At 40.3% G+C, this 25,374-nt stretch overlaps 1 protein-coding gene across 1 annotated transcript in view; it reads left to right on the top strand.

Annotated features, from left to right (window-relative positions):
• The window catches only part of NAA15 (N-alpha-acetyltransferase 15, NatA auxiliary subunit), an 86,649-nt gene that overhangs the window by 36,558 nt on the left and 24,717 nt on the right, over positions 1–25,374 (top strand). The window contains exons 3-12 of the mRNA XM_058666837.1: positions 2,330–2,434; positions 5,027–5,184; positions 7,733–7,867; positions 8,915–9,068; positions 14,397–14,516; positions 15,198–15,293; positions 15,439–15,545; positions 19,662–19,734; positions 22,033–22,202; positions 22,957–23,109. Coding sequence (XP_058522820.1) covers positions 2,330–2,434; positions 5,027–5,184; positions 7,733–7,867; positions 8,915–9,068; positions 14,397–14,516; positions 15,198–15,293; positions 15,439–15,545; positions 19,662–19,734; positions 22,033–22,202; positions 22,957–23,109 — 1,271 coding nt within the window. The remainder of the gene's footprint in view (positions 1–2,329; positions 2,435–5,026; positions 5,185–7,732; positions 7,868–8,914; positions 9,069–14,396; positions 14,517–15,197; positions 15,294–15,438; positions 15,546–19,661; positions 19,735–22,032; positions 22,203–22,956; positions 23,110–25,374) is intronic.

The following is a 25,374-nucleotide window of genomic DNA, read 5'->3' as shown; positions in this document are numbered from 1 at the left end:
TTGAGAAAAATTTGTTTCAGGGCTGCCATTGTGGCATAGCAAGTTAAAGTCATTGCCTGTGATACTGGAATCTCATGGGCACTGATTCAGATCTTTGCTACTCCACTTCTTTTATTATTTATTTTTATTACAAAGTCAGATATACAGAGAGGAGGAGAGACAGAGAGGAAGATCTTCTGTCTGATGAGTCACTCCTTAAGTGACTGCAATGGCTCGTGCCTCGCCGATCCGAAACCAGGAGCCAGGAACTTCCTCTGCCGGGTCTCCCAAGCAGATGCAGGTCCCAAGGCTTTGGGCCGTCCACGACTGCTTTCCCAGGCCACAAGCAGGGATCTGGATGGGAAGTGGAGCTGTCGGGATTAGAACTGACACCCATATGGGATCCTGGTACGTTCAAGGCGAGGACTTTAGCCACTAGGCCATGGCGCCGGGCCCGGCTACTCCACTTCTGATCCATCTCCTTGCTAGTGCACCAGCAGAAGCACCTGAAGATGGCCCGAGTATCTGGGCTTTTGCTACCCACATGGAAGACTTAGATGAAACTCCTGTCTCCTGACATTGGCCCAGCCCATTGCTGGATGTTATAGGCAATTTTAGGGGTGAACTAGCAAGGGGAAGATTTTTCTCTTAAGATTTATTTCTCTCTGTAACACTGTCTTTCAAGCAATAATTTTTTTTAAACTAATAAATGAGTTTAATCAAGTGGCAGGGTAGAAGGTCAACATACAAAAGTCACATGTGTTTTTTATATGAGGAATGAATATTTGGAAAACAATTTTCGAAACGTGTGTTATATTTCCAAATGAAATAGTTGGTACAAATCTGACAAAATGTAAACTGTATGGATCTGTAAGCTGAAAGCTTAAAAGTTCTTATAAAATGCATCCAAGAAGACATAAATAAGTGGAATGATAATGATTAATCATCCAAGAAGACATAAATAAGTGGAATGATAATGATTATTTAAAAATTTTTGTTTTTTAAATTTTTTTTGTGGGATCAGACTCGGGCACCCTGATAAGGAGATACAGGCATCCCAACTGGCAGTTGCCACCTGGGCAAATGCCTACCCCTGAAAATGTGTTTGAACAGTACGGGTTGACTCCTGCTCAGGATTTATTTTTTCCCTGTCCCCTTTTCTCCCAGTGTATTTGAAAGACAGAGATCTTTGATCGACTTGTTCACGCATGCTTTGCACAGCCAGGGGTGGGTTGGGCTGCGGCTCGGAAGCATGAACTTCTCTGGGTGGCAAGGAACTGTCTGTTGAGCCTCAGGATCTGGATTTACAGGAAATTGGACCAGAAATAGAAGAACTGGGACTGGGACCCAGATGCTTCAATAAGGCATGCCAAGCTGTGTGTTAATTGCTATGCCAAACACCTGCCTCAGTATGAATTATTAATCATTAACCTTTGTTAATTTTTATATGAAATCTAAATTTCCATTCTAAAAGTTGGACAGATCACAATGAATGCTTTTTGTTCCACAGATAATAAAAACAGAAATTTTTTTTCTGAAAATTTAGTATTTCCCTTTACTCTCATAATCTGTTCTGGTTCCTGACATCTCTTTGGTGCGAATTTAGTAATTCCAAAGATTCATTTTAAAGTAAATTTATGAAAATTAGAAATGTACATAATTTATACAGTTGTTAAATGAGTAAACTGAATTTTTGTGTAATTTTACAGAAATAAGGTCTGCTTTCAAAAGTTTATATTTAATGATGTGATTATATAAAATAAGGTCATCACATGAATTCTTCTGAAGGATAGTAAAGAATGAATTTTTACTTATTTATTTATTTTTAATTTGATTTGAAAGGCCAAGTGACAGGGAGAGAGAAAGAGAAATATTGTATCCTTTGGTTCACTTCCCCAGTGACCGCTGCAGCCAGGTTTGTGCCAGACTGAAGTCCTGGGAGCCAGGGGCTTCCACCAGGTTTCCCATATGGGTGTAGGAACCCAAGGACTTCGGCCATTCTCTGTGAGCTAGATTGGAAGAGAAACAACTAGAACTTGAAGCATCAGAGATGGTGATGTTTATCTTGTTAGCATACGAATTACAATATTATCTTCCTAGTCATATGTGCCTGCATTTTTTTTTTTTTAAATCTAAGAAAATAAAAGAGGAAAACTGCTAAAAAGGGCCTGGAAATCTGTATTTACTTGATTTGCCAGTTTAAAACATTTTAATTCTGTACCAATTTGGAAAATATCTCAGTTATTTTGAAATTTTTAATTATCAGTATAGTGTAGGATGTATTTTTTAAATTTATGGTTACCTTTTACTAATTTTAATGTTTAATTATTTTTTTTCCTACTAAAAATAGAAACTCTGGCTATGAAAGGATTAACATTGAACTGTTTGGGGAAAAAGGAAGAAGCTTATGAACTGGTTCGTAGAGGTTTGAGAAATGACTTGAAGAGTCATGTGTGTATCCTTTTTGAAATAAATATAAGAATTGAGTGCTTGAACTAAAGCAATAATTTAAGTTTTAGATCTATTTTTAATTTGCAACTCTAGGAAGACTGTTTCTTAAATTGAGTTAACAGCAACTTGCCTTCATCTAAGGAGCATTGTTAAATACCCATTAAATTGGGTATATAACAATATGTCATAGATAATTGGACATTGCCGTTAAAAATATCTGTAAACTCTTCCTACCCTTAACAGGGGGAGGCATTTGTGTGGTCTGAATATGTTTCATGCCAAATTCGCTTATATACATATATATATATGTAATGGAATATTAGGGAAACATTATTGAGTACTAATGAAGAGCATAGCTTGGAGTTTGTTTCAATTAGGTTTTAAACCAAGCTCAGCTTCTTTCTAAAAAACATTTTTTTAAAAATAATCATTTTATTTTTGAGAGTGTTTACATAGTTGACAGGGATGCATGCCCATGTGGACCATTGATTAAGGTAAGAATGATCAAGGAATGGGGAAAAGTGGATGAGACAGCTGCTTCCAATCTCTTGTTTTTCCCCGTATCTGGGGAAAGTGGGGAAGAGAAGGGGAAGGGGCCTCTTCTAGTAGCCCAACTGTATCAGTGCCCAGGAATGGGGAGACAGCCACTTGAGGTTGTCCCAGGGTCCCCGATGTGGAGCACGTTCTGAGGGTATATCTTAATTGGTTTTGATAGTTCTGAGATGCCCCATTGGGGCATCTCCTTAACTTCCCAACTAGGCTCACTCCGTCACAGATCTTGCATGTGCCAGTGGTTGTTCCAACCCAACCCAATAAAAGCCATCACCTGTCTTGGCCTTTGCCATTGGTGCTGCAGCTTGACCTGGCCTGGCCTGTCCCCTGTCCCCTGTCCCAAGTCTCACTGGTGGGCGCTACAGCCTTGCTCTGCCCAGTCTGCCCCCATCCCTGGCTTTCATGCATACTGGCAGGTATGATAGCCTAGCCTATCCTGACATGGCCCACAACCCATCCTGGCTCCCATGCATGCCAGTGGTATGGTTTGACCTGGCCCTGCCCAGTCATCTCCCCCAGCCCCCACCGCCAACCTACACACCTGCCGACAAGCGAAGAGCCCTGCCCAGCCTGACCAACATCCAGCTCTGACTCAGGTGCTCACCAGTGGGAGTGATGGCCTACCAGGAGAGTTCACCAAGTTCCCCCACCAGACTCACTCTTAGCCCCAGATTTCACTGGTGCCAGGCAGTAGGCCCTTAACTGGCAGTCTATCACCCAGTGTCTGCCATTGTGTGTGCTGGTGGATATTGCCTCCTGATCCGCTTCATACCAGTTCTTGGGTACGCCTGCAGGTGCTGTAGCCTGGACCAACCTGGTCTGTTCCTTACCCCAGTGCCCCTAAGTATTAGTGAGTTCCATGGTTATGTCTAGTTACGCCCATTACCATTCCCCTCCTGTAAGCAAATCATCTGGTATGGCAGTCCTACAGGGGTGAGCCCATGATCCCCCTGTAGAACAGAATCTGCTCCCAGACCCAGTTCTCTCATGAACTGGTTAGTGTCATGGCCGAGCCTAACACAGTTCACACACTTCCCTGACACTCACTGGCAGTTGAGCCCTGCCAGACAAGCACCCCCCTAACCATGGCTTTTATGTGTGCCAGAAGGCAGTGGTTGAAACCAATAATTGCAACTTAGGTCTCCCACTTGGGTGGGTGTGTTGGTTTGGCCTCAAAAGGTCCTCCAGTTTGTTTTCCTGCTCTAAACCATTTGATCTTAGCTTATTCCGTTACCTGCAAGTGTAGTAACGTGGTTGGTAGAAGCCCTGCAGAAATCACTCCTCACCAGTCATGTTCTCCCTCATCATCCTCCCTCCCACTCATCTCCAGACCCGCTTCCCTGAGCTATCCATAGCCTTCCAAGCCCACTAGCATGCAAGTCCCTAAACCTGGTCCTCTGGTGGTATGCCGTGGCAGCCTGGGTCCCTACCTGGCTACCCAGGTCCCATGCACGCTTGCACATGGGGCCTCAGACCTTGTCTGCTGGCGTGCCAGCATGTGTCTCCCACATATCTTTAAAAAAAAAAAAAGAAAGAAATAGAATAGATGACTAGGGTGGCATACTTGTATACTTAACACATTGCCATTAACCAGGCCCAGGATGCCATTAGCTATCAGCTGATTTTCCCCCAGCAGTATAACATAGGCAGTTGCCTGCTGTTGGGGAAAAAATAAGCAGCAGCCAGGAATTTTTTCCACATTTCCCATGTATGTGGCAGGGGCCCAAATGGTTGAGCCATCTTCTGTTGCCTTTTCCAGGCCTGCTGTGCTTTACTGTACAGAGTATTTCTATTTAGAATTTATAAATGAGGAAACAATGAGACTTGCATGGTTACAGAGCTAAGGCATCAGGCTCTGTGTGATTTCCTGTGGCTCTAAAAGCTGAGTTTTTTTCTACCAATTAAAATTTCTTTTATACTTGTAATCCTTCATTTCTTTTAAGCACAGTATTTTGAAAGTGACAGCAGTTCTCCGTTTTCTTGGTGATCTTTTGGTATAATAATTTGTTGACTTGCAGGCTATATCCTTAACTAAATTCTGTAGGTTGGCATGTTTACGGACTTCTTCAGAGGTCAGACAAGAAATATGATGAAGCCATTAAGTGTTACAGAAATGCACTAAAATGGGATAAAGACAATCTTCAAATCTTACGGGACCTTTCCTTACTTCAGATTCAAATGCGAGATCTTGAGGGTTACAGGGTAAGTAAAACAGTGTTTTTACGCTAAGGGGAATGTTATTCTTCAAAACTTTGAGTACTTCAAATCTTGAATTTTTATTTGTTTGTTTGTTTATTATTGAAAGGCAGTGCACAGAGAGAAGGAGATACAGAGAGAAAGGTCTTCCATACGTTGGTTCACTCCCCAGGTAGCTGCAATGGCCAGGACTGAGCCTGCCTGTAGGCAGGAACCAGGAGCTTCCTCCAGGTTTCACAGGTTTAGGGTTCCAAGGCTTTGGGCCTTCCTCTGCTGCTTTCCCAGGCCACAGGCAAGGAGCTGGATGGGAAGTTGAGTAGCCGTGACATGAAGTGGCACCCAAATGGGATCCCTGCACCTGCAAGGCGAGGACTTTAGCCTCTAGGCTACTGTGCTGGGCTTAGATGCACTAATTCTGATCTAGCTCCCTGATACTGTACCTAGGAAGGCCCAAGTCCTTGGGCCCCAGCTGTTAGGTGGCAGATCCAAAAGAATCTTGGCTCCTGGCTACAGATTGTTACAGTTGGAGAATTAGCGAGAGAGAGAGAGAGAGAGAGAGAGAAATATCATCCACTGTTGGCTCATTCCCCAAAAGGCCCAAAGCCAGACGAAGCCAGGAAACTGCATTTGGATGTCCCAAGTGAGTGCAGGAACCCAAATGTTTAGGCCATCTTCTGCTGAGCTTTTGTAGGCACTTTAACAGGGAGTAGTAGAATTGGAGGAATCAGGACTCAAACTACCACCTGTGTTGGATGCTGGGTGGCTTCATAGGCATTGTTTATGCCACAATGCTGGCCCAAAATAAATTATTTTACAATGAAACAGTCTCAGATTACTGAGTATAATTAATTTGATAATTTTAGTAATGATGATTATTTTTAAAATAGACTGTAATCTTTCCACCTTTTTTTTGGAGAAAAGTTTTTATTTTTATACCTAGTAAGACTTTGTATACTTTTAAATTGGTCTTTAAATTGGTCTTATTTGTTTATCAGTTCATATATATAAATTTTTTTTCATGGTAGCCTCTGCCTGATGTGTTTCCTTGATATAAATCTCATCTCATAGTTAGTTTTTTTGCTTGTTTTGGATAAAATATTGAAACGCACAATGGAGTAGCTGTTTCATCACCAGCTGGTCATTATCGGCTGGCCCTGGATCAGGCGAAAGTCAACAGCTCCATCTATCCTTTCTACAGGGAAGGCATGGACTGAAGTAATGTGCCTTCTCAAGCATGTTATCAGGGAGTTAGAAATGGAAGCAGAATTGAGACTTAAACCATACACGCTATGATGATGCCAGCCTTCCAAGTGTGCGTTCACCTGATGTGTCACAATGGTGGTACAAGAGCACCTTAAAAAAAAAAGTTTATTTCTCTGTAGGGCAGAGATGCACACAGAAAGACTCTTGACTCAATTCCCCAAATGGCAACAAAGGCCATAAAAGGGCCTGGTGGAAGTTGGCAGCCAGGAGCTTCATCCAACTCTCCCATGTGGATGGCAGGTGCCCAGTCACCTCTCATTTTTCCAGATTAGCAGGGAGCTGGATAGGAAGTGCAGCAGACAGGACTTCACAGCATAACTTGCTGAGACACAAAGCTGACACCACTACTTTTTAAGAACTCTCATATACTATATTCACTATCTTTGTACAATCTCTTTTATTACTATTTGTTGTAGTGAATAGATGAGTAAATAAAGGGTGTCTGCTTTTATGATGTTAAGATTTGTAATATTAGTGTGGGGCCTTGTGCTTTTTAAAGTTTTTTCTTTTTTTTTTTTCTCTCTGTTTTTTTATTTATTTGAGAGGCAGATGGCCTGTCACAGCAGTGTAGGGGCTAAAACCCTCGTCTTACATGCACCGGGATCCCGGATGGGCGGTGGTTCTTATTCCAGCTGCTCCACTTCCCATCCGGCTCCCTGCTTGTGGCCTGAAAAAGCAGTAGAGGATAGCCCAAAGCTTTGGAACCCTAAACCTATGTGGGAGACCCAGAAGAGGCTCCTGGTTCCTGGCTTTGGAACGGCTCAACTCCAGCTGTTGTGCCACTTGGAGTGAAGCAATGGATAGAAGATCTTTCTGCATTTTCTTCTCTTTTTATATGTTACTTTCCAGTAAAAATAAATCTTTAAAAAAGGGAAAGAAAGAAAAAAAGGAGAGCTCTTTTATTGGCTGGTTCACTCCCAGATTACCACCATGGCTGGGGCTGTGCCAGGCTAAAGCCAGGAAATAGGACCTTCATCCAGGTCATTTAGGTTCAGAGGTTCATACACTGGTGCCATTTTCCACTGCTTTTCCAGCACATTAGCGGGAAGCTGGATTAGAAATGGGGCAGCCAGGTCTCAAAAAGGTGCCTTTATGGATGTGGTTACTGCAGGCAGCATCTTTATGTAGAGCAGTGTTGGCTGCTTTCTTTGTCTCTTTGAAAGCTACATGCACATTAATGCTTGAGGCTATATTCTGTTACAATTTCTAGTACTGTTGCTAATGTGCTTAGTGTTGTGGAATGCATTATGTCTTTTGAAGCCTAAGAAAAAGTTTTTTCTTCCTCTTGAAGGAAACGAGGTATCAATTACTTCAGCTTCGACCTGCACAGAGAGCATCATGGATTGGTTATGCTATTGCTTATCATTTATTAGAAGATTATGAAATGGCAGCAAAGATTTTAGAAGAATTTAGGAAAACACAACAGGTAATAACCAGAAGCCATTTAACTGGGCCTTAACTCTTAAGAATAAAAGGAGAATTATGTGGTTTGGCTGACTTTATTTTGAATTAGTTTGATACTTAGCAGAAATTTTGCAGGACAATATAGGAAACTCCATAGGAATTTATTTGCATGATGGTTAATATTTACTGCATTTAGTTTAAAGTATGTTTTATTTCCTTAAAATGTTTGCTCTAAACATTTGACCCCTAAAGGTTTGTGTGTATATTTCCTAAGGATAATTAATTGCCAGCTCTACAGTGAGTATTGTGTAAATGATTAGGATTAGGAAATAGACAATTATCTAATTCACAACCCATATTGAAAATTCATTAATTGTTCTGCCCGTATCCTTTCTAGCAATTTTTTCCATTCCAGGCCTCAAATTAATATCTTGTGTATTACCTATTTTCTCTTCAGTATCTTAACCTGGAACAGTTTTTAAGGACTATAATTCATGATATGGGTATTTTGAAGAATAGTAGAATGTGGCTTAATTTCTATTTATCTGGTGTTTCCTCATTATTAAATATAGTTAACACATTTTGCATAAGAAATCCCAGAAGTGATATTCAGTCCTTGTTAGTTTGTTGTATCGAGGCATAGGATATGTATTATTTGATTACTTGGTTAATGTGCTATGTGTGTTTGTAAATTTGTTATGTTTTATTTGCATTTAATGAACAGATTATGACTAGCTGTTCCTCACTAAACTGTTAGTTTTATTCATTGATTAAGAGTCTTGCCTTAATCAACTTGTTATGACAGGTGCACTTCTGTCAGATTTATGATTTGATATTTGTTTAAAGCAAAGCTTTCCATTTATTTGTTGCATAGAAAGACTTAAGGACTGTTCGTTTAAATGTGTCATAACTTAATATTTTTGTTATTTGACCATTGCCAGGTATTTAAGAATTTTTTTTAAAGTTTTATTGATTAGATGTTATCGTTTGATAATGTGTGTTGTTTTGACTAATTTAAATATGAAAGGAACATTTTTACTATAAATACTTTCTGTCTATGCATCTACAGACATCTCCTGATAAAGTGGATTATGAATATAGTGAGCTCCTTTTATATCAGAATCAAGTTCTTCGGGAAGCAGGCCTCTACAGAGAAGCCTTGGAACATCTTTATACCTATGAAAAACAAATTTGTGATAAACTTGCTGTAGAAGAAACCAAAGGTATTATTGAAAGAATGTCATTTTTACATTGAACTGTATGAAAGAATAAGACTGAAAAGCCATGTAATTAGTTGCTTCTGGCAAGTGGATATAATCTAACTTTTTGGAAATGGAAAATATTACATAACATGTTTCAGTAATTTGTATTGTTGGAAAGTGACACATTCTAACAATGAGTATACATAAGAAAATTGGGAATGATAAAAATTTGCGCAAAGTAATTCAGTAAAATGTACTTTCTTTGAAAAGTGTCTATTGAAAATATTACCTTAATTTTGTAAGACAGGGTTGAATTTCTTAGAAAAGTCTTATTATTAAAACCATAATTTTTGTAGTGTATCTCAGACTTTGTTGACATTAATCACAAAAAAAATTGAATATTTTTTGCTGAAATACTTATAGGATATCATTGAGTGTCATTGTGGCTGACCAGAATGTGTGAGGAGACAGAATGAATATAAATTCTGGAAGGAAATGTTTTGAGTTTTAAGTTTATGTGTGAATATTTTGATAGGACAAGATCCTCAAATAATCTGACAGCATGGTTTATTTGGCAATTGGGGAAGAATCTTAAAATTTCAGAAATTGAGGAAGCAATTATAGAATATGAAAGAGTAAATAATTGAAAAGACAAGTAATTTGAAATAGCATCTGAAATGCTGCTTTACAAATTCCATGCACTCAACTTGGAATTGAATGTTAGAAAAGTGTAATGTCCTGTACCTAGTAGGTGTAGTTGTTATTGGATAGGTGGACTGTCATCAGAGGATAATGCTGCTAGTAAGAAAAACTGGAAGTCTGAGAAATCTGGAGCTCCCTTTGTAAAGGCGTACCCTTATTTGAACTACTCATTCTTTAGATGTCTATTAAGTGTAAAGAGTATTATGTTTGGAAAGATCCAAGTAGAGAAATTTAGTTTGGATTCCTTTACTCTCTGCTGAGATGCCATGTGATAGAAGCAAGGCATGAGCCTCAACTCTTTCATGGGAATACAAGTTAATTTTTTTTAAAAAAAGATTTATTTATTTTTATTACAAAGTCAGATATACAGAGAGAGGAGGAGAGACAGAGAGGAAGATCTTCCGTCCGATGACTCACTCCCCAAGTGAGCTGCAACGGGCCGGTGCGCGCCAATCCTATGCCAGGAACCTCCTCCGGGTCTCCCACGCGGGTGCAGGGTCCCAAAGCCTTGGGCCATCCTCAACTGCTTTCCCAGGCCACAAGCAGGGATCTGGATGGGAAGTGGAGCTGCCGGGATCAGAACCGGTGCCCATATGGGATCCCGGGGCGTTCAAGGCGAGGACTTTAGCTGCTAGGCCATGCCGCCGGGCCCACAAGTTAATTTTCACAATGTCAGTTTTAAAAAAGATTAATTTGGGCCTTGCGCGATGGCCTAGAAGCTAGGGTCCTCGCATTGGGCGCGCCGGGATCCCATGTGGGTGCCGGTTTTAGTCCCGACAGCTCCACTTCCCATCCAGATCCCTGCTTGTGGCCTGGGAAAGCAGTTGAGGACAGCCCAAAGCCTTGGGAGGGACCCTGTGTTCGCATGGGAGACCTGGAAGAGGCACCAGGCTCCTGGCTTCGGATCGGCACAGCTCTAACCATTGCAGTCACTTGGGGAGTGAGTCATCGGATAGAGGATCTTCACCTCTATAGATCTGACTTTGCAATAAAAATAAATAAATCTTACTTAAAATTTTTTTAAAAATTTTATTTATTTTTATTGGAAAGGCAGATTTACAGAGAGAAAGATCTTACATCCTCTGGTTTACTTCCCAAGTGGCTGCAATGGCCAGAATTGAGCTGATCTGAAGCCGGGAGCCAAAAACTTCCTCTGGACTTCCCACGTGGACGTAGGGTTCCAAGACTTTGGGCCATCCTCGACTGCCTTCCTCAAGTAGGGATCTGAATGGGAAGTGGAGTAGCTGGGACACATACTTGAACCCGTGTAGCATACTGACCCATGTAAGAAGAGGATTTAGCCACTAGGCCATTGCGCTGAGTCCCAAAATGCCATAAAGGTTTATTTATTTGAAATACAGAGTTTTCGAGAAGAAAAGGGAGAGGGGGAGAGAAGATGAGTGTGTTTCCCAGACACTTCTATAGGAACTGGTGCTATTTGGGTTGCCTGTATTCAAGCGCTGGTTTAATCAGCTTGCATGATCCCTGCCCAAGATACTCCTGAGGTATATTATTTTGGCTGGTTCAGTTAACAGTTTGTTAGGAAGAATGACCGGATAAAGTTAGATAAGGAATTGGATTCACCAGTGACTTACTAGCACTTTGGAAGTCATTGCTTACATTGACAAAAATGCTTTTGAGCATTTGGAAAAGAGCATGTTTAAAGCCCAAGCATCAAGCTGATTTAAGTGAAATAGGAAATAGAGGAAGTCAGAGCATAAAAGACTGATCCAAGGAGTTTTGCCACAGTGAAAGCACAGATCACTTGAGAAAGTAGAAGGGATGTCCTTCAGTAGGTAAGTTGAAGTATTAAGCTTAAGTAAAAGTATGAGTAGTTTATCCACAGTAACAAAATTGGTAGAGTATATGGGCAAATAGGTATTTAAAGGTAGGTGTGTAATGAGTATTTAGGAATTCTCTTCTATTTATTTCCATTTTTAATGTGAAATAGGAACCATGGTCATTACCTCTTTCCACAAAATATGTACTTTAAGTCTGGTACTGGTGTCAGGGACAGAGAATAAAGAGAACGTCAAGTAGAACCAATCTTTGGAAATTCTTGCAGTGGACTTTGGAGGCAGTTGGGATAGTTGGGAGAAGGGATAATGTGATAAAGCTCACTTGAGAACTTCTGGGCGGAATGAGTAAGTCTTGTCCAGCAAAGTGTTATATTGTCATTTCTGTGCCACCAGTTCATCTATACGACAAAAGAGGGAGAAAATTAAGGGAAGAAAGTGTGAATGGGTATAGTGTAGGGAAGTAAAAGTTGCAGGTTTTGCTTCCTGTAAAATTTCATTTGTCAGCTGTGGTGCTTTTCATATTCTTTGGATGTGAGTTGATAATGGTGAAGTGTCTTCTTTGCATTGCAGAATGTTGGGAATTCTCTCTCGTGTCTTCCCATTAGTTAACAGTAGCACTTATCACCCAGATAGGAAAGTTATATTCAGGTGCTACTAATGTACTAATGTACTAATATAGCACCTAAGTGACCAAAGTACCCTTGATTTAGAAACATTGCTGGGCCTGGTGGCGTGGCCTAGTGGCTAAAGTCCTCACCTTGAATGCACCGGGAACCCATATGGGCGCCCGTTCTAATCCCGGCAGCTCCACTTCCCATCCAGCTCCCTGCTTGTGGCCTGGGAAAGCAGTCGAGGATGGCCCACGGCTTTGGGACCCTGCACCCGCGTGGGAGACCCAGAAGAGATTCCAGGTTCCCGGCTTCGGATCCGCGCGCACCGGCCGTTGCGGCTCACTTGAGGAGTGAATCATCGGACGGAAGATCTTCCTCTCTGTCTCTCCTCCTCTCTGTGTATCTGACTTTGTAATCAAATAAATAAATCTTTTTTTATATAAAAAAAGAAACATTGCTTTTGATGTTAAAAATATGGACTCTTTGGCTTGTGCTTAACACTTTTAAGCTATCACTAGTGCTCCAGGCTGTCCATATTGGAATACAAGATTAAATTGAGTCCTAGTGGCTACACATTCTATCCATTTTCCTGTTAATGTGCCTTGATCCACCCATGTAGGAAACCAGTATAGAGGTCTTGGCATCTGGCTTCAACCTGGTCTAGCGCTGGCTGTCTGAGGAATAAACAAGCAAGTGAACAATTGCTGGATCTCCGTGTCTGTTCCACTCTCTCCCTCACTTTTCTCTGCCGTCCTTTTCCTTCCCTTCTTAGTCACTGCCTTGCCATCACTCTGCTTTTCAAATAAGTTAATAAATTTGGTGGGTTTTTTTTTTTAAGACTTAGTTATTTTTATTACAAAGTCATATATAGAGAGGAGGAGAGACAGGAAGATCTTCTGTCTGATGATTGACTCCCCAAGTGACCACAACGGTTGGTGCTGTGCCGATCTGAAGCCGGGAACCAGGAACCTCTTCTAGGTCTCCCATGTGGGTGCAGGGTCCAAAGCTTTGGGCCATCCTCGACTGCTTTCCCAGGTCACAGGCAGGGAGCTGGATGAGAGGTGGAGCTGCCGGGATTAGAACGGGCGCCCATATGGGATCCCGGGGCGTTCAAGGCGAGGACTTTAGCCACTAGGCCACTGCGCCGGGCCTGTCAAAGAAGTTACTAAATTTGAAAAAAAAAATGTATCTGACCTTTGAAATGATTTGCTTGTATTCAAATTCTAACTCCAAGATTTTGAAAGATCCTTGGCAAGTTTACTGAAGTTACTTACCCTTTAAAATGATGAGAATACTAGTCTACCTCCTAGACTCCTGTGAAGTGTGTTATTATTTGATGTATTTCCAGTGCTTTGGCACATCAGTTTTCAGTGAATGTTCAGTTTTATTGTATGATGAGATAAAAGGGTGCCAGAGTGAAGGTAGTGGCTTGAAGTGCAAGCATTGGCATCCCATACAGCCTCTGATTCATGTCCCAGCTGCTCCACTTCCCATCCAGCTCCCTGCTTTGTTGTCTGGGAGACCAGTAGAGGATGGCTCAAAGCCTTGGGACTCAGCACTCACATGGGAGACTTGGAGGGGCCTCTTGGCTCCTGGCTTCGGATTGGCTCTGCCCCAGCCTTTGGTGGCCATTTGTGGATGGAAGATCTTACTGTCTGTCTCATTCTCTCTGTAAATCTAACTTTCCGATAAAAATAAATAAATATAAATAAATCAGTCAATTGATCACTCTTAAAGATAATTAAACTTAAATCAGGGTGCTTGTTTAGTTGTTGGAAGAGATAAAAGACAAAGACTAGTTTGGGTATGAATTAAGGGCTTACTGTAGAAGAATTGCTTTATAATTGGTCAAAGGATCCTAAAGTTGGGGTATTTGATTGGGTTATTTATTCGGATATTGAAATTGTTCTTATGATATCAGGAATAATTTGAAGAGTGCATGATAGTTTGATGACCATATGTATGTTCAGTAGATTTGAAGAACTGACTTGGACAAACGGAGTAAACTGAGGAATATGGAGAGAGAGAGGTGTTTCTAAAAAAAAAAACCAAACTTCATAAAGAAAGGGTAATAAGAGAACATGGCAGATAGTCTTGTTGAAGAGGATTGGGAACTTAGCAGGGTGGCCGGTCCGCCCACTTCTCCATATTGATTTATAGTGAGATTTTAAGAAAATTCAGTGAAAACTTAGAAAATTTTTCTCTGATATTTACTTACTTACTTTTATTTAAATCAGGGGAACTTCTGTTGCAATTGTGTCGCTTAGAAGATGCTGCTGATGTTTATAGATGTTTGCAAGAGAGAAATCCTGAAAATTGGGCCTATTACAAAGGCTTGGAAAAAGCACTGAAGCCAGGTAATGTTGAAAATTTGCTAAGTTTTAATTGCTTCTTTTGTTAATGTAAATTTTATTAAGTCAATGAAAAGCACCATTTGAAATAATACTAGCTAAGAATTGGTTAAAAAATAGACTGAATATGAGTGTTTATTATAAACTTCAATATGGCAGATTGAGCATGTTCTGAAGTCTCTCTTTTACAAATTCATAGGAATGGTAAAGAAAAGAATTTTAGAAACAGCTTTAGAGAAAGTTCACACGTGCACAGTAGCATCAAGAGCATGAAAGAAAAATTTCCAGGGTCAGGAATGGATGTGTCTCCTTAAAGCAAAGAAGCAAGCATGACCTCTGTGGTGAGCTATAGCTGCAGTGCAAGGGCCTGCCAGTGTCATGTGTGTGTAGAATTAGAGGGGGTAGACTGAAGAGATTAATTGTATAAGTAATACTGTTGGTTTTTCAAAAAATAAAGGAAGTTCTCAGATTCTGAAAGTCTACCTAAAGCGAAACAGCATCTATTATGTATTATGTATGACTGCAGATACTGACATAATCTAAAATGATAAACAATAAGGTAGTAAGATAGCACAATTTTCAACTTCAAATTGTCTTTAATATTAACTACATTGAGAAAGTTACAATGTTTTGGTAGAAAAATACAATTTATAAGTCATATAAAAGGATTTTTTCCTTTATTTGTAGCTAATATGTTAGAACGACTAAAAATTTATGAAGAGGCTTGGACTAAATATCCGAGGGGATTGGTACCAAGAAGGCTGCCATTAAACTTTTTATCTGGTAAGGACAAGTGTAAAGAAATGAAAATGTTGTTAGGATTTAAAATTTCTTTTCTTGATTTTAACTGTAACTATGTATAGTAGGGTGAAGATAGTATTGTTGTAAGTTGGGTAAACGTAAGCCAACCAACTTTTTATCTTCTAAGGTGAGAAGTTTAAAGAATGCTTGGATAAGTTCCTAAGGATGAATTTCAGCAAAGGTTGTCCGCCAGTCTTCAATACTTTGAGGTCATTGTACAGGGATAAAGAAAAGGTAAATACAGTGTTTGTCTTTTGGCTATCCCATTCTGGGTAAGGTTTTTCATAATGGTTGCTTTGTGATTGTGCAAAATGGTTTATGTTTTGTCTATCTGATTATCAGTCATCTTAGCTTATGGTTTAAATGCTTCTATTTTTTTTATTCCTTTTCATCCTCTTCAGCTATTTAGCTACTTGTTATTTGCTTGTTTGCTTTCTTTAGTTAAAGCTCTATACTTTAAATTCTTATATTCAGTAATATGATGGGCAGAGACAAGCAGACAAATACCTATGATAGCTCGACCCAGGCCAGGCCAAACCCAGGAACCTAGAAACCCAAAATTCAGTGTTGATCTCCCATGTGGATATCAGAGGGCTAACTACTCACCTGCTGCCCTGCAGGGCATGTGTTACCGTGACTTTGCAATTCGGAGCGGGGCTGGTTCTTCAGCCTTGGCTTTCCAATATGGAATGTGTACATCCCAAGAGGCATCTTAAATGGAATGCCAAATCCTGCTGTATACTGTAAGGATTTGGCATTGATAATGATAAGTTAAAGTATAGTGATTTCTCCTACTTTTTCTTATCCAGTCCATGATCAGAAGTAAATTTTTTTTAAACTAAGTTTTGCTTAAATAATTTTTAAATTTTATTTTCTTTAATTTATTATATTTTTTACAATCTTTATATAGTTAATTACAGTAAAAAGGTTCAAGGGCTATAGGGAAGTGGGTAAGACTATTATTTCCATATTGTTTTCTTCATGTATCTGATCTAAAGGAGGATATTGAGGGAGAAGCCCCACCCAGTTTCCCACTCACCCCAAGTCCCAGATGTGGAGCATGCGCTGAGATACTTGCTCAAGTGGTTTTGATAGTTCAGCAGTTATGAATCGCTGCCAATGTCGCCACTCCAAGCACGATGAGGTCGTTGAAGAATCCACTGATTGACATAGTCCATCATAGAGTCTCCATTTGCCCAGTATTTCGCTGCCAACATATAGCTGAGGTGGTTGATTGACTTGTTCTTTCTTCTGTCTTCTCGTGGCTAGGGTTCTGAGTCCAGCAGTTCGATTGGGGACATCCCCAAAGAAACTTTGAGGTATTCCCAGACCAGATTCTTGTATGTTCTAGCAAGCACAGGGCCCAGCACAGTCCATTGCCTCAACCAACTGGTGGTTGCAATTGCTGAGTGGGTTCTGTTTTCATTCCTGACTTCCACTGGAACCAGTGGGTGTTGCAGTCCAACCTGGTTCTGCCTAGCACATGCTCGGCCCTCACATAAACCAGTGAGAGCTGCAGCCTAGTTGCAGTGACCCACAATAACCCCCACCAGGCCTGCCCCCTACCCTGGTTTGCCAGTATGTGTAGCAGTAGTCCAGCCTGTCCCACATACCATTTGGCTCTCATACGTGTCAATGAGTATTAAAGCTTAGTTCCATCTAACCAGCTCAACTATCCAGCCCTCACGGATGTTGTTGAGTGCCTCTCTGTCTAGCCACCCCAGCCCCAGTCCTAGTTTTCATGCCCTCCCGTGGGAGTAGTATCCCAAGAGGGAGGAGCCCACTATTTCCCTCCCAGGTCTCTCTCAATGCCGGTTTATGCACTCTCCAGGTGGTTCTGTGGTTTGACTTGACAGAACTAGCCCCCAGTGCCAGCTTCTGCCAGTTGATGCTGCAGCTAAGCCCAAACAACCCTCACCCACTCTAATTGTAGATTGCACCAGTAGGAATAGTCCGCTCAGCCTGGCTTTTCTCTGATCTAGTCCACATGAGGCGCACAGGTGTTGTAACACTGCTTAGTCTGGTCTGTCCCCATCTCAGCCCACGCTCTCCAGTGGGAGTAGCTGTCTAGCAAGGGACCCACCCCTTAATCCCCCTGCCGGCTCTGCCCCCTCCCTTCCTGGTTCTCATGCACGCTGGTTGGGCGCTGCAATCACATCCAGTACAGGCAACCTCACCCTGGCATTCCATATTGTGCCCCGGTTTTTGTCCTAACCTAACCTGGCTCACCCACACTCTGTTCTGGCATTCACACTTGCCAGTGGATGACATGAACTGATTCAGCTGGTCTGCCCCCGTCCCATGCCAAATGTATGCCAGTGGGAAACTTTCCATGGCCTATTCTGGGCTGTTTCCTATCATACTTCTTGCGCTTACCTGCAGGGACTGTGTGTCCTGTCAGAGGAGTTGCCCAGGCTCCTCCATCAGAACCCCTCCCAATGCCAGATTTTGAGCATACCAGTGGGTCCATGGGCCAGCCCTACTCAGTTCACCTCCTGTCCTAGCAGGAACAGTGGCTTTTTTTGGCTGGCTGTCAACCCATTCTGGTTCTTGCTATTGGATGTTTCAGCCCAGCCATGGCTCATCCATAACCACATACGGCTCACGTATGGCTCAGTAGAGGTTGAGACCTAGCCTGGTCCATCCCACATCTACCCTGGTCCTCTAGGACACCAGAAGGTGTTGGGGTCTGGCCTGGCCTGGTGCATCCAATCCCAGTCCATACTAGTGCTAGCGGAGACTACGACTGTTTCCTGGTTAGAGCGCAGCCTAAATAATTTTTTTAATCAGACAAAAATTAAGGAAGAATTAATTATCCTAGTAAGTCAATTTGCTCTTTCACTTGTGTGTATAATATTAGAAAACTTGAGGTTTTTTTTTAAAGATTTATTTATTTATTTTGAAAGAGTTATAGAAAAAGAAGAGGGAGAGCAAAGTCTTCTCTTTCCTGGTCACTCCCCAAATGACCTTAAAGCCAGGGGCTTTATCTGGATCTCCCATGTAGATGTCAGGGACCAAAGCAGTTCACCTGTTTCTTGCTGTTTTCGCATGTGCATTATCAGGGAGCTGGATTGGAAGTGGAGCATCCAGGATTCGAATTGGTTCCTACAAAGGATCCTGGGATCAGAGGTTACTCACTATGCCACAAAGCTGCCCCTATGATTTCCTGATATGTATCTGATTGTATAAAAATCTTAATTTGTCTTCTGTTGTGTTTAACTCAAGGAAGTAGTTCTTTTGTTCCTGATTCATAAGTTATGTAATATTGAATTAAATTTTGTCATTATAATAAATGGAACTGATTAGGTAGGTCTTAGAAAACAAAACCTAGTTTTTGTTAGCTAGTAGTTTAATCTTTAAGAAGAGAGCATGGGTTCTCTAGGTTAATCTAGTTTCAGCTGTTTATTCTTTATATTTTACTGTGGTATTGGAGAGAGCTAGTGTTAATATGTCCATCACTTGTTGATGTTATGTAAGACACTGTTGAAATGATTCATTTAAGATGGATTAAGCAAAGAAAGGAATTAGAACTTAAAAAGTATTTGAGTTCTCTCAGGAAACCAAGATCAAGTCAATACTTAGGAAAAAGTAGAATCTAGAAATCCTCTCATTCTCTCTGACCCACCGACTGTTGTATATTTCAGGTTTGCAAATGTTTTCCGCATTGTAAAATTGAGTGTTAACTATTTTAATCTAGTTAGGAAATATTTTCTGTTTCCATAATCTTTTTTTTAACAAGATTTATTTATTTTGTCTGAAAGGCAAAAGTACTGGGGAGGGAACATCTTGTATCTGCTTTTTCAATTCCAAAATGGATACAACAGTCAGGATTTGGGAAAGACCAAAACCTTTGACTCCGTGTATGTCTCTGAACTAGTAGACAAGGGCCCATGTCCAGGTGCGTTAGCAAGGAACTGGATCGGAAGTGGAGCAGCAAGGACTGGAACCAGTGTTTATAATACCAGCTTTATAGGTGGTGGCTTATTTAACCCACTGAGCCACAATGCTGGGCCCTAGCATTTAATTTTTAATTCTTAGAGAGCAAGTGTTAAGTGTAAGTGCTAATGTGACTTGAGATCAAATAAATTAAGATAAAATCATCCACAGAGTGGCTTCAGAATGGTCACATGATGGTTTATTTTCTGTAGGCAGAAAGGAATTTGCCCATAATTTTTAAATAAAGTTATGATAAATTTTAAACTTTTGTATCTAAAGGTTAAGGAATTTGCAAAGGGGTTTGTATATGAAAGAGGATGATAGGGTATTACTGTTCATTTAGTCCTTTGAGAGTAATACATTTTGAGTACAAATAGTAACTATGTTTTAAAGTCTGCTGTGTTTGTACTCTAGGTGGCAATCATAGAAGAATTAGTAGTAGGTTATGAAACCTCTCTAAAAAGCTGCCGTTTATTTAACCCCAATGGTAAGTGCTTGTTTCATGTTTGAAAAGCATCTTTCAAAGTTTTGTATATTGTGAAAATCATCTGCTACTAAATACAAAAATAGATTCTGTGTTTACTTCTCCCCCAGAAAGTTTGAATAATTATTAGTAAAGGATTAAACTTCATCTGTTCAGGTATTCTCAAGTATTTCTGACTAGTCCCATGTTAAGCTGAACCATATCTGAAATATCACATTAGATCCATGATATATTTCAGTCTGTATAAAAAGATAGCAACCTTAAAATGTATAACCATAATGCCATCATCATACTTAAAAATTTGAACTTTCTTGATATCAAATAATAAGTCCATGTTTAAATTCTCAGCTACTTTGTAATTCTGATATTATCCTTACCCTTCCATTTTTGAAGTGTAAGTGAAGGTACAGATAAGATTTATACTTTTAGTGTAGTTTATAAGTCTTTTTAGCATCTTTTTAATAGATTCTCTAGTTGCTCTGCAGTTAAATTGTTCAAGAAATTTGTCTTCTAATGGACAGATTTAAATAGAGGATTATTGAAATTATTGGTGCTTTTCCTTTTGTTTTTGCTTTTAACTTATGAGGAGTGAACAGGAGTATTTTACAGATGGTCATAGTATCTTCTTTCCTCAGTAAACATTTAGTGTTTGTTTTGTATGTTAGCAATTAATGATCGGTTGGTAATAGAGTATCATTATTTGTTGTCTTAAATAATTTTGCTCTTTACCTCTTAACTGTTTATCCAACTTCCCAGTTTTTATAGGAAAAGAATGATATATATATTTTGTGCCCCACTCTAACCTTTTTGGTTTTTTATCAATTTTCAACATATTAAAGTTGTTCAGCTCATTTCAACGATGACAATATATATATATATATATTTTTTAAAAAGATTTATTTTTATTACAAAGTCAGATATACAGAGAGGAGGAGAGACAGAGAGGAAGATCTTCTGTCCGATGATTCACTCCCCAAGTGGACCGCAACGGGCCGATGCGCGCCGATCCGATGCCGGGAACCTGGAACCTCTTCCAGGTCCCCCACGTGGGTGCAGGGTCCCAATGCATTGGGCTGTCCTCGACTGCTTTCCCAGGCCACAATCAGGGAGCTGGATGGGAAGTGGAGTCGCCGGGATTAGAACCGGCGCCCATATGGCTTTCAAGGCGAGGACTTTAGCCGTTAGGCCACGCCGCCGGGCCGACAATATATATTTTTCAGAGTGTTACTTTACAAATTTAAAGGTACTATTTTTGGTACCTCGAATGATCCCATCTTTTTTATTCCAGTTTGTCTTGTGCTCTGCCACTGCAGATCTGAAAGGAGCTGTTTTTCGAAGAAACTACAGCTCCCATAGTGGGAAAGCCTAGTATTAGACCTGGCCTATGCATTACTATTGGGTTGGTTATTGCTTCTAGGTCTCAGATTATCTTGCTAGTACTTTTTAAAAGATGTTACCATAGTTTCATTGGTTAATCATCATGATGTTCCTTTGATTATCAGCATTTTTCTACATATTTTACAAATGTGGAAGAGGTTCAGTGACATACGCAAGAATATGCAGCACTTTAGTTGCAGATCTATCAGATCGGGAGTTGGTGAGTTCCACTCCTATTGTTTGTCCACTGAGTCATCCTGCTTTTAGTAGAAAACAAACAAACAATCCATTGCTTTCTTTGAAAGCAAATAATAATTCTCAGACTTTATAAATTTATATGAAAAAAGATTTTTAAAAACACATGTATTTTTATTGGAAAGGTAAATAACATTGAAAAATTATTTTATATATGTTTCTTTTCCTCATAAGAAACTCCAGACCAGTATACTCTCATAGTTCTAATATAGCTTGCCTCCTTCCATCCCTTTTAGTTTTTATATTAGGTAATTAGTCATATCTTTGGATCTTAACTGCCATATTTGTTTAATATAAACTTAAGTGCAATTCATTGTGCTGGGGACTCTAAGGACATAGAATAGGAAACATGATCTTTTCCAAAGATTTTAAAAACTTTTGAGTTTTATAGCTAGGTACGTAAATGGACTGCTTTCAGGCTATGTTTCAAATAAATGGAGAGATTAGATAGATAGATAGATAGATAGATAGATAGATAGATAGATAGATAGATACAATGGGCCTTTCTGAGGGCCAAGTACTCTTATACACACATTTTCTCTCTCCCTCTTTCTCTCTTTATCTTTTCCTCTGTCTTCCACACAAACACAGATATACACATATTCATATATAATGTAATTTTGGTTTCTTTCTTTTTTTCCCTGTATCCCCCGCCCCCTGCTTTCTAAGATGATGGAAAGGAAGAACCACCAACCACATTACTTTGGGTCCAGTACTACTTGGCACAACATTATGACAAAATTTGTCAGCCATCTATTGCTTTGGAGTACATAAATACTGCTATTGAAAGTACACCTACATTGATAGAACTCTTCCTTGTGAAAGCTAAAATCTATAAGGTAAAAATATCTTTTCATATAAGGTGATGAGTTTGACAATAGAAACTGTTACATGTGTATTTTTATGTATTCATATATATGTTAGCCATTGAGTTTCAAGACTAAGTATAGGTAATCCTATCATAATTTTGAAGTAATCTTGATTCTTCAACAACTTTCCTGTATTTGAGAATCTTCGGCCGTATATTGTAGGATCATCATACCTTCTGCTGCAAATACTGTTTCACAATGTAACAAGTACTTTTTCTAGAAGCTTAGTTTGTTCTTCAATTTTGTGACTTTATCAAAATGTGTTAGGTGAATTTAGAGCGAAGATCATTGGAGAATGTCTATTAATGGTCCTAGTCAGTAATGCTTCCATGGTTTGTTTTAATAAAAATTTGTCATCCAATTTCCTTTGTGACTTTTCAGTTTAAATCTGTTGTTGTGACTTGAAGATTATTATTATTTTTATCTTTTATTTAAGCTTTGATCATTAGTATTATGTGTCAGGTATTCTTTCATGCAGTGGAGCTTGCACAAATAGACAAAGTGATGAAAACCAGGTCGTTATTATTGGAAAACTTCTTAGATTGCTAAAAATATACATATATGAAATTTCATTATGTCAGAAAGTGTGCCTCTGCATTTTTTAGCATTTTTAAGAGTCAGAAGAATATCTTCTGTTCTATTTGTTTATTATTAGCAAGCAACAAATTACCTGCACAGTAATACTCGCATACTTACTGATTTATATTTCTTTTGTGCCTTTTAGCATGCTGGAAATATTAAAGAGGCTGCTAGATGGATGGATGAGGCCCAGGCCTTGGACACAGCAGACAGATTCATCAATTCCAAATGTGCAAAATACATGTTAAAAGCCAATTTGATTAAAGAGGCTGAAGAAATGTGCTCAAAGTTTACAAGGGTTTGTATAACAAGTTTTTTGTTTTTCTTTTTAAAAGATTTATTTATTTATTTGAAATATTTTCATCAACTGGTTTATTAATTTTTTTATTACATTTTTTTTTTCAAAGATTTATTCATTTTATTACAGCCAGATATACAGAGAGGAGGAGAGACAGAGAGGAAGATCTTCCGTCCGATGATTCACTCCCCAAGTGAGCCACAACGGGCCGATGCGCACCGATCCGAAGCCGGGAACCTGGAACCTCTTCCGGGTCCTCCCATGCGGGTGCAGGGTCCCAAATCTTTGGGCCGTCCTCAACTGCTTTCCCAGGCCACAAGCAGGGAGCTGGATGGGAAGTGGAGCTTCCGGGATTAGAACTGGTGCCCATATGGGATCCCGGGGCTTTCAAGGCGAGGACTTTAGCCACTAGGCCACGCTGCCAGGCCCTTATTACATTTTTTTTACATTGCATTATGTGACGCAGTTTTATAGGTACTGGGATTCCCTCCACCCATCCTCAAGCCCTCCCCCCATGGTGGAATCCTCCACCTTGTTGCATTACCACAGTTCAAGTTCAGTTGAGATTCTTTCATTACAAGCATATACCAAGCATAGGGTCCAGCATCTTATTGCCCAGATAAGTTCAGTGGCTTGTTGGGGAAACCATCTCTGGTCTGAAGGTAGAGCCAGCAGAGTATCATCCCAATCAATTAAAAGCCCCAACATAACATCAGCAACAATTTATAACGTTATGGAGTTAATTGACATAGTATTGAGTAAACTGGTTTATTTTTTGGATGGACCCTATGGCTGGGGTAGTTAAGGTTGAGGCCAGGAGCTGGGAGCTGCTTCTGCATTTGGACAGGGCCCAAACCATTGATCTACTTTTTCCAGACCATCAGTGGGGAAAAGTTTTGGAAGTGGAGCAGCTGGGTCTTAAACTCACACTATTCACACAACTAGCATTTTTCCAGATAAACAGAGTGTAAGCCAGTTCATACTATGTATCTTGCTCGTTTTCCAAAGTTCATTTTTAGTATCAAATCAGGGTTTTAATCAAATCACACTAGAGAGGGCCCAGCACGATAGTGTAGTGGTTAAAGTCCTCGCCTTGCATGCCCGGGATCCCATATGGGCGCTGGTTCTAATCCTGGCAGCCCTGCTTCCCATCCAGCTCCCTGCTTGTGGCCTGGGAAGGCAGTTGAGGATGGCCCAATGCTTTGGGACCCTGCACCCGCTTGGGAGACCCAGAAGAGGCCTGTGGCTTCGGATTGGCTCACCTCCAGCTGTTGCAACCACTTGGGGGAGTGAATCATCAAACGGAAGATCTTCCTCTCTGTGTCTCCTCCTCTCTGTATATCTGACTTTGCAATAAAAATAAATAAATCTTTAAAGAAAGTGTTTAAAATCACACTAGAGAACAAGTCAGCAATAGTGTGAAACTTCTGTTTAAAGTTTTACTTCGAAGGCATTAGATGGAGAGAGAGACAGAACAAGAGATCTTCTATCCCCTTGGTTCACTTTACAAATGATCACAATGTGAGGGAGGCCTGGCGCCACGGCCCATGGCTAAATCTTCGCCTTGCATGTGCCAGGATCCCATACAGGCACCAGTTCATGCCCTGGCTACTCCTTTGTCCTTCTAGCTCCCTGCTTGTTGCCTGGGTATGCAGTAAAGGATGGGCAAAATTCTTGGGTTCCCACAGACATGTGGGAGACCCAGAAGAAGCTCCTGGGTCCTGGTTTTGGATCAGCTCAGCTCTGGCCATTGTCGCCACTTCTGGACTGAACCAATGGATGGAGGAGCTTTCTGTATCTCCTTCTGTTTAGATTTTAAAAATGCAAACTATCACAGTGATGAAGGCTGGGCCAGGCCATAGGCTGGAACCTTAGCTCTTCAACTATCTTCTGCTGCTTTCCCAAGCACATCAATAGGAAGATGGATTGAAAATTGAGAGGTTGAGACACCATGCAGGCCCTCATAAGGGATGCCAGTGTTGCAAACAAGCCAGTGTGCTATAGAGAGCTGGATTGGTATTAGAGCAGCTGAGACTTGAACTGAAGCCTTTATGGGAGGCCTGCACTGCAGATGGCAGCTTTACTGTCTGTGCCACAGCACCGGCCTCTACAGTGAACTTTTAAACTATATTGATGTATGTTGACATGAGATTTTGTAGGATTACAAAACCTAATATTTACTGAGTGCCTTTCTGTACTAGTATTCTTAATTTTATCTTCATCCCTAACTCCAGTACAGCAGCGCTTTTGTTAACCATTCGTCAG

The sequence above is a fragment of the Ochotona princeps genome, chromosome 7, assembly GCF_030435755.1.
Source record: "Ochotona princeps isolate mOchPri1 chromosome 7, mOchPri1.hap1, whole genome shotgun sequence".
Taxonomy (NCBI): domain Eukaryota; kingdom Metazoa; phylum Chordata; class Mammalia; order Lagomorpha; family Ochotonidae; genus Ochotona; species Ochotona princeps.
This window is presented reverse-complemented; position numbering and strand designations above follow the sequence as displayed.